Source organism: Bradysia coprophila, unplaced genomic scaffold, assembly GCF_014529535.1.
Source record: "Bradysia coprophila strain Holo2 unplaced genomic scaffold, BU_Bcop_v1 contig_324, whole genome shotgun sequence".
Lineage (NCBI taxonomy): Eukaryota > Metazoa > Arthropoda > Insecta > Diptera > Sciaridae > Bradysia > Bradysia coprophila.
In genome coordinates, this window is record NW_023503584.1 from 4300886 (window position 1) to 4310784 (window position 9899).

At 35.4% G+C, this 9899-nt stretch overlaps 1 protein-coding gene across 1 annotated transcript in view; it reads left to right on the forward strand.

Moving 5' to 3' along the window:
* The window catches only part of LOC119079599, a 31439-nt gene extending 23057 nt beyond the window's left edge, over positions 1 to 8382 (forward strand). Inside the window, exons 3-7 of the mRNA XM_037187592.1 lie at positions 5620 to 5807; positions 5947 to 6225; positions 6344 to 6715; positions 7843 to 8124; positions 8186 to 8382. Of these exons, the coding sequence (XP_037043487.1) occupies positions 5620 to 5807; positions 5947 to 6225; positions 6344 to 6715; positions 7843 to 8124; positions 8186 to 8293 (1229 nt within the window). The 3' untranslated portion in view covers positions 8294 to 8382. The remainder of the gene's footprint in view (positions 1 to 5619; positions 5808 to 5946; positions 6226 to 6343; positions 6716 to 7842; positions 8125 to 8185) is intronic.
* The last annotated feature ends 1517 nt before the right edge of the window (positions 8383 to 9899 follow it).

Below are 9899 nucleotides of genomic sequence, written 5' to 3' on the forward strand. Positions count from 1 at the left end.
ATATATCAAACCGTCGTGTTTATATGACGTAACGTATACAAAAACCATATTTCTCTGTTTTTCAATACCACTCCTTTCGTTCTTTCTCTTAACCTTTTTTTATTTAGAACGAAATTTAATTACTTTTTCCAACGAACTCAAGTACCAAATGAACCGAATTTATAGCAATAATCCACCGTAATGTCACTGGGATTCATAAATTGTGTGGCTTTTCGGTTTCACTTTATAAGTGGGTTTGTGTAACTCAGTCCTTAAGCAAAATCTATAGGATACACACGCCATAAATGCTCAACGAAACCATACATAATATATGAACGTAACTGTGGCACTCTGACTCTGTATACAATACATATAATATGGAAGTGACACAAAAAAAATATTTTTTTTTTATTTTCAAAGTTCCATACCCTTCAAGACGTTTTCCTTCATATCTTCGAAATATTATCCTGGTTCACAGTAAGACTAATGCGGGTCGTATACAACAATAAGCTGGCCATATTGGTGGTCTATTGCCTTAATGCTTTGATAAATCTCAAGTATATTGCTTATAATAGTCCCCAAGGCAGTATTTCACATTTTGATAGAAATCATATTTTGGCGAGTGTGTAACTAAGTTATCTGAAACCAAATTTATTGTGCATGTTTCCCTCTTATAAACATTTTGCCTAAGCAGAACAATTGGGTTATAATCATCATTCTGTGGGGGAGTAGATCTGAAGTTATTACAAATTGGATGGGCTTTAATGGTCTTTTAACGATGCCGTATATCATGTATTTGAAGTGTATGCGATTATTGAAACAATATGTACGACTAGAGATAAACAGCTGTGTTATTTGCTTAGTTTATAGTAGTTGATAGCAGACGTCCAAGCAAGTGTTTTCAGCACGTAAATTCGACTGTTATGAGAGTAGAATGTGAAATGTATTATGAAGCTGTATCACGTAAAATCTTCTTTGGATACGTGTCTGTGTGGTCAAGTCCGAGTACATTACTAGTACATCGAACAATTGAAAATTGCTATTTTACAATGGCAGAATTCGAGAAATTCTTGGAACAATTCTTCGATGCGTTCATGTCCACAAAGTCTTATGAATGGGACTGTAAATGTGGGTGTATAATTTGTAGAAGAAAACGTATACAAATGAATCTCTACCTTCACAACGTGCCTCCGGTCGAAATCGTTTAGCTTCAATTCGTTTCATTTCATTGTGGGCAGCGCAACATGTAGAATAATAATTTTCAAAATAAAAGCCACAAATTGGTAAATACAATTTTTCATGAAAGCGGAGACAATTGTTTGCATCCGGTGCAACCCTGTGCGTATATTAACATCATATTTTTTTAAAAGCCAATTGTGCAGCGAATATTTTACTATTATGTTTTAGCTCTTTAGTGTCAATTGTCAATTCATTAGCATTGCATACTTCACACGTGTTTGAAAGGTTGAACGAATAGTGGGAGAGCAACTCAGGTATATTTTTCCATCTTTCTAGCACTTGTTCAAAAGTGATTTTTCTAATTTTCTTCAAAAATTTAAAACATGATCCTGATCCCCATATCTTTCTGTGAATGCATTTTTATGAATCACTACATGCTGTCTGTGCAAATTAATTTTGATCGAAATTCGCGATTGTTTACATGAAACAGGACATTGAAACATCTAAATTTAATTTTTTTCAAATATAGTGGAGCCTTTCTATAACGAAGTCTTTCCAAGGAGAAAAACCTTGCAGCGTGTTAGAAAGTCATTGTTCAACGATATCCACTAGTATTTGAATTCCACTAGAATTCCCGTGAGTAGGGACTTGACCCTTGAACCAACAAGAGGAAAACTACGCGTCAAATCGAATCATGTCCAAACTACAGAGGTCGTCAGTGAAAAACTTGATTTAACTGTTTTACAGCTGATCCACTCATACACACAAAAGTAGGTCTACGTCTTTACCTCTACGTGATTCATGTCCAAATTTCACTGACGTACACTGTATTTCCATTGGAGTTCTGCTAACTTACTATACATTTCTCCAATTCCTTCCGCAAGTTTACCTATAACAAGTTTTGAGCCTTAACAAATGTTTTTTTCTCTCTTGAGAATTCATTACAGCCAGGTTCCAATGTAATATAATCAAAAAGGAGGGAAATTCCATTTTAATTTCGTACAATGAATACGAACGAATCAATATAAAAGTAATGCATAAGTCAATTATTGAAACGCTTTATAGCAGAACAAACTAAAATACGAAAGAGCACTTAGTTATTGGAATTAATTTGTAAATTTTGCCCAAGTCGAAAAACGCATTTTAACTTAATAAAACTTTTAATTGGTCAATATTTGCCCTCTTATTATCGTTTCTCCTTTCAGCGTCTTATACTATAGCACCGTTTGAACAGCTAAGAATTTAATTGTCTAAGTAAGCATGTTCTTCCATTTATCCATTTCGTTTTTTTTTTCGCTCCACAATACACTTTACCGACGAATGAAAGCTTGATTGTGGATTAGCTATTCCACATATACCATTAATGACATCACATTATTTGGAAAACATTAAATTATTCATGAAATGTGTAAAACGTGAGATGTTCACTGAATTTTAAATTTCGAAACGCGTTGAGTTGCGTTCAGTGTTTTTCATTTTGGTACCACTCAGTCGTTCTTTTCGTTTTAATTTTTAAGAAAAAAAATTATTTTGGGTCGTTTATACCATAGAGCTTGTGTTGATAACGTAAAGTAAAGTAAAATATGATTGTAGCAGTAGCACACATCCATGCATCGAAGCGTGTGGTGTCGCATTTATTCTTATTTTTACATTTATGAATAAATTTTATTTCACTTTCAATTCCTTTTTTTTCTTATTCTTTAAATATTTTCCCTCAGAAGATTGGCATTTGTGCTATGCTATATAATATAATAATAACTGAAACGGTTGTAAATTCGAAATGCTGTTGTTGTTATACTTCTGAGTAACTCACAAAAGAAAACTTTCGTATTCTTTAAGTGCACTACAAAATGTGTTTTGTATGTGAATTCTCTTTATAACCGTACCGACAAAACTTGAAGTATGTACATGAAGTTATGCCAGTTCGTCGGTTGTTTTTAATATGCGTAATGTTATATAGACGAAAATATGAAAAAGTGAAAAGTTTAATGGTTTCCGGGCACAGTTAATGTTGTATATCAGTGGGCATCGGAAAATGAGAAAATTAACGTTGAAAATAGTGAAATTAGTTGGTCTTTTCGGGTATAATATATTGTTAGATAAATTATTGACAAATCGAAAAACGAAACTTTATTTGTAAGCCGACCCCCAAAAAGAAATTCAAAAATAACTTTGCGTAAAGCAAAACAATCTGAACCTTCGCTGAATTTTTTCTTCTTCTTTCTCTCTGAATAATGAATTACGGATGTTAAAATCTTGATTGAACTTGGAAAGCGTGAATCTTCGATTGTTGATTATGATCATAATTTTCTTGACAGAAAAAATAAACACAATTCTATTTCAAGCTTTGTGGATCACTCTTCGGTGCGTCATTTATTCATCTCAAACACGGCAGAGTAAAATAAACCAGGCAGGAGCGGTTCATTTTCGAAACGTCGAAACTCAAATGAACACTGTCATAAATTGAATTATTTTATTCGCAAAAAATATAGGGCTACTAGATTATTCAGGTCCCTAGTCAAATCAGCGCTCCTGCATGGTTAGCTTACTCTTTCTCAAAGGTTTTTCTTGGGACAGCGAAAAGCTTTACATAGTAAAAACATACTCACATTCAAAGTATTCAACTAATTTATTCACCTTAAAAACTTTGTATGGTGCAAGGAAAGTGTAGTGGGTACAGACTGTACCGTACGTACAGTAACTCAACACTTAGAGCATTCAATGTACTTAGAAAATACATCCGTAATGAGTATGCATTCTTTACGTTAGGTTTATAGTATTTTATCTACCTAGGTGAAATAATAGCAGTGAAAAAGTGCTATTATTTCGCCGTCGGTAGATAAAATAGCGTATTCACCTCTGTCCAAATGTTTATTTAGACACTTGGGGTTATAACATTCGCCTTCGGCTCATGCAACAACTCCCCAAGTGTCTAAATAAACATGTGGACAGAGGTGAATAATCTACTATTAATATTCTGAAATATTCTATTCTATACATGTCATGGGAAATCGATTTTAAAGGTATTGGTTATTGCAACCGAACCGCATAATCACATTGAGGTTTAAAGTTATTGATGTGACATAATTGTCCCAATAGGGTAGTTGCCTTGAGGGTAGTTCTTGTGTTATATCTCAGACATCACACAAATTGGTGTCAGTATGATGGTGTTGTGTTAGTCCCAAGTTAAATATAAACAGAATATAAACAGAATATTGTTATTGAAAGGCCTGGCAGGACAGACAAATTTAGATTTTCTACAATATGTGACAACTGAGACATATTTTTCCCACCCTCTCTAAGCGGGCCACAAAAAAGAGAAACTTGAAGCACTACATTTTCGTATGGTGCAGCGAAAGTCAGTACACTTCACATGAACCCATGTATTATCAAATCAAAAAATTTCGATTTGACGCTAAGCACAGATGATGGAAATGGAGCCAAGTGATAGTTATTTACATGACAATCGTCACACTTATTTATGACGGGAGCCAAGTTACCTGCCGAACAAACTCCTTATTCTTCTACAGACCTACGTCTATTTTTTGGACTCGGCCTGGTCCAGAGCAGACTGCAACCTTTCAGAAATAGTTAATCATCTGTTATCGACAGCATAAAGAAACGATGACCCACTGTTGTGGTCTTATATAGTAATATTAATGGTCACCACAACAAGGTGAATTTTGTTAGTACGGATCCCACTCGTGCACCAATTATCCATTTGAAGTTGCATGCCCATCAGTTCAGCATGTGCTAGCACACTACATCATTTTCGCTCCTATGTACTCTAACGGTCCGTTGCAAAAGCGTAATTGTAAGAATTTAAAACGGCGGAAAGTAATAATTTATAGAATTCGATTATTCGACCTACAATCGAGCCTATACAACACTATAATAACACTATAACAACACTATAACACGAATACATTAAGACTTAAGTGGAACGAAACTATTTTAAACTTGCACCAATACAAACCGTTTGGATTTCTTATAAGAATAAGTAAAATCAATAAGCATAGAATGCGGGATAAATCAACCCCACTCCACCAATTTTATGTAAATGAACACAAAAGTACTTTTCCGACGTACTACCTCTTATCAGATCCAATAAAAAGTTTTCGCATTACATTTCCAACCATGTTCGGATGCACACTATACGATTCAGAACCATACGTGCTGCTATTGTTACAATAATTTACGTTAAATTATTACCAGTCCGAGTTCCGTATACAAATCAAAAAAAAAAATTAAAATTCAACGCCTCAAATCATAAAATCAATGAGCAACTAAATGGTAAGCTTGTATCATCCTGTAAATATATAGCTATAAATGCACAGCATCAAGTACAGCATTTAACATCATGTTCAACTCATGGACCGATAAATAAAAATAAAACATTGAAAATGAGCGTGTGAATAAATCAGTTTGAAATTTAAACACCAAAAACTTTTTATTCTACAGGAAGGACGGCTGGTGGTTTGTATGCCGGAGCGTCAGCTGGTCACGGTGTTGGTGCTAGTGCAGCGATTGGCGGTGGTTTAGATGCGACTGGAATGAGTGTTGGTGGCATCGGAGCGGAATCACATACCGGCAGCGTCAGTAAAAAAGTCGTTAAAGTAACGGGAACACAACCAGAGAGCATAAAAACGGTAAACGTAATAAGAATTTGTTCGTAGCATTATGGTGCTACGGTTTAGGTTTTATGTTATCTTTAACATGAATTTTATGTGTCTGAACATTTACGGTAAATTTATGTTGCATTTTCATCTATGTGTTTTTCCGGCAAAGGTTACATATGTCGATGAGAAACCACCCAGTGTAGATGCAACCTACAACAACGGTTTCTCAGCTTCAAGCACATTTAACGCTCAATCATCAATAAATACTGGCGTTAACAGCCAATCATCTCTAGCAAGCACATATAATGCACAATCACCATTAGGTAGCGTAGATAGTCAGTCAACCGTGCATACTAACGTTGAAACAGCTCCTCAACAAACCGTGCATGTACAAAAATTGAAAAAACGTCTACATCACCGTCACCATCTTTGGCCGAATCACAACAAAGTGAGTATGACATCAAAGACATCACATAGTGTTACCATTCGCATTGTCAAACAATTAAACAACCTGTTCAAATACGCAAGACAAACATTTAACTCTTATGCAACCAAATCTCATTCAGGTACTAACAATCGAAAAACGTGTTCAAGTACCACAATACCAGACAAACACACAATCACAAACTCAAACAAATATACAGACGGGATGGGGTCAACAACCAGCTGGTTTCGATTTTCGCAAATTTTTCGATTTTAACTTTTCCGGAAACACCGGTTTCGGCGGATTCCAACCACAGCAAGCACATACCGTAACCGTTGAGAAAACTGTACCGCAACAACCTCAAATTGTTTACGAAGAACGTGTCGTACCCAAAGTGGTGTACGAAAAGCGCATTGTGCCACAGGTCGTTGTTGAAAAGAAAATTGTCCCTGAAACTGTTATCGTACAGAAGGTGGTTCAACCTGCGTCAGCTACAACCACTTTCACTGGAGAGGTAAATAATGCATCAGAGGAATATTTTCTTTATTGCTAAAGTTTTATGGCACCCTAATGGTTGTGCGATTATTATTAGTATTATTACGTTGTGTAACATGCACACACATTCGCTTGTGAATTTAAGGTGCCTTGCTTAAGGTGAACATTCAGCATACCGGAACTTTCTCTGCCTCATTTTACATTCACTTTCTTTTTACATCTACTAATTGTTCATTACATCATACTACACATACACGGTACTTGTTACACGAATATTTATTCCACTAACTTTGTCTCTTATTGCATGGCAGGAATATGAAATAAGTTTGCAAAAGCATTTCTGTAGGAGTGCATGTTAATACTTCGCTTTATTTTTTGTTTAGCAAGATCATGTTCGTCTTATAAAGTTTAGTTTGAGAACCAGATTATTGCAGCCAGTAAAAAAACGAAGAAACAACGTTCGCAGGACAATATTCTAAACAAAAAACTGCTCAATGTGACTATTCGCACCAGTGGCACTATTATTTTAGTCGTTATTGACACCCAGAATGCGAAAATGTGGTGAAAATTTAAAATTGAAACGAAATTTTATCACATTAATGTTCTACCACATAAATTATGTTCTTTCCTTGCACTCAACGCCGCAATAGCCACAATTCGCAATCAAACCTACATTTCTCTGATGTAACTTCAATTTCATTCTGAACTTGAACCTCAATTGTGTGATACTAGCGAACTCACTCGTATGTAAAGCAACTAACTAAATTATTATTTTGTACAGTTGTATACCTCACATCCAGCACGGTTGTATAGTATACCCAAATTTTTATTAACAAATAATAACGATTTTGTTTTCGTTTCAACCACTTACGATAAGCGCAAAATTGAAAGTCTAATCATATATCATCAGCTGTCGATGAACCCTTTGTTTTCGTGTTGCATAAATTTGGTTCACGTTTTCGCAATATCATCTGCTTTAATACGTTCAAGATGCTCTTTCGAATTCCAAATTTTGTCTTGCATGTAAATGGGTCATTCTATCGACTTTTCGCATGCACATATTTCTGACTATAAATTGTTCTATGCACTGGATACGCCTAATAGATGATTGTTATCTTGACATAAATACGAATACACACTACACAGGTTCAAGCAGATAAACGTGTCGAATCCGGTTTGAATGTACATAAGGAAGTGAATGTTGTGGCCAATCCTGTTCAAACACAAGGCTCTTATGCAAGCAGTAATTCAAATGTCGGATTTTCTGGTGGTGTTGAATCCGGTTTGAATGTACATAAGGAAGTAAATGCTGTCGCCACTCCTGTTCAAACACAAGGCTCTTATGGCGGCGGAGGTAGTTCAAATTTCGGATTTTCCGGTGGATTCGACCATCAAGCTGGTTCTAAATTCATCAATGACATATTTAACGTAAGTTTATTTTTACCAAAAACGTTATGAAAACTCTTTTTAAAATTCACTTTTCATTCAGATTCCAATTGCTACGTTGCAAGCAGTAAACCGTTTGGTTAGTAACAAAGTTGCATCTGGAGGTGGAAATATTGATATCCAGAAAACCATCACTGTAAACCATAGTTAGACGTAGAGTAGAGTTAGTAGTAGAAAGTTCTTTTTCAAACGTTTTTACTCATTTTGAAATAAAATCTCCTAAAGAAGTTGACATGATGGTTTGGTTTGTTTGACTATCATTTGTTATCGACAGTGACAACAAAAGTAAGCGTAGAATGCGGCCTTAAATAGTAAAACAAATGAAGTAAAACATTTTGTATCAAACACTTAGCAACTGTTTGGACGATAGAAGTATAACAGATCTAATGATTATACCGCAATCAGACAAATATATTTTTAGATCTTTGCTAAAAGTCCGAGACCTAAAGATAAAAAGTAATTTTATAACAATCATGAAATTTTAAATTTGTTTGACTTGTGAAGTCCAGTAATGTTCGTAATTCAATTTTTTTTTTGAACATTTTAGTAAGTGCAATAAAATTAAAAAGCTCTCATGCTTGATGCGAAATCTTTTCCTCAGGGCCGCCACCGAGACTTGTAATAAAACCGTTTTTTCTTTAAATTCTCCATACAAACCTGTTTTCACGGTTTTGAGCCCACAATGAAAATCCTGACTGGCTACGTTCCTTCTTTCACAGCAATATAATGTAATTCTGAGTATAACATCTACGTTTGGAGCCTCGGCAATTCTTCGCTATTAAAATTTTTTCTCCGCCAATAACGGATTTGTTCCACAGTTTCTCCGGCTCTTTCCATCCCCGAAAGTTTTGGATGTCCTCCCACATAACTCGGCGGTTCGCTGATGGTAAATTTTCAAAATCTATCAGCGGACGCCTGAGTTTCTATGGTGAACGAATAAAACTTGCTGCAGACGATAGAGCGTGAAAAACTATGGAACAAATCCGTTATTGGCGGAGAAAAAAATTTGATGGCGGAGATCGCCGTAGAATATGGGTTTAAAAATGCAGACCTCCGCCAATTGCAATAGTTTTGTATGACCAGTTACCTCAGATCAAATTTTTAACACTTTGAGGCAATAGAGAAAGGACCAGTCTAATGCCTGAAACTACGATTTTTTCTTGAAACTAGAGTTTTCAGTCTTAAAAATTGTAACGCAACAGACCGTCATTGGCGGAAGCTGCCCTTGTGAATAACTTTGGCCATGTTCTATATATGGGTAATTCCAGCTAATTTGAGACTTTTCGAAATATTTTCACCAAATGAAAGCCGATTTCAGTAAACTTTTTTTTTCTTGAAAGCTGTTGACCAGACGCGTCGTTCAAGGCCCATCGTCGGTGGCAGTAAATATCGGGGAGAAACCACCATAAAAATCTATGTTTGTTCCTTTGATTGTAAGTCAGAGCCTTATGCCGGAAAATACCCTAGAAAAGACCATTTTCTGAATCGTTATTCAAATGTATGTAATGACACTAAAAAACAATCAAACAGAAAACTTTAAAACTCCCACAAATGTGATGTTTGCGACCAGAGCAAAGCGAGGGCCGTAATTCGCACGAGTCGTGCTATTTTATTCATGATTAAAGGTTATGTGAATGTAGTAAGTACCGGGTGGCTATCTTTTTGTACATAAATGCAATGGAAGAACGTCTACCGTACTATTTTATATTGTACCAAAGTGAAAGAGTCCTCGTTCCACATTCGCATCTTTTACTTTT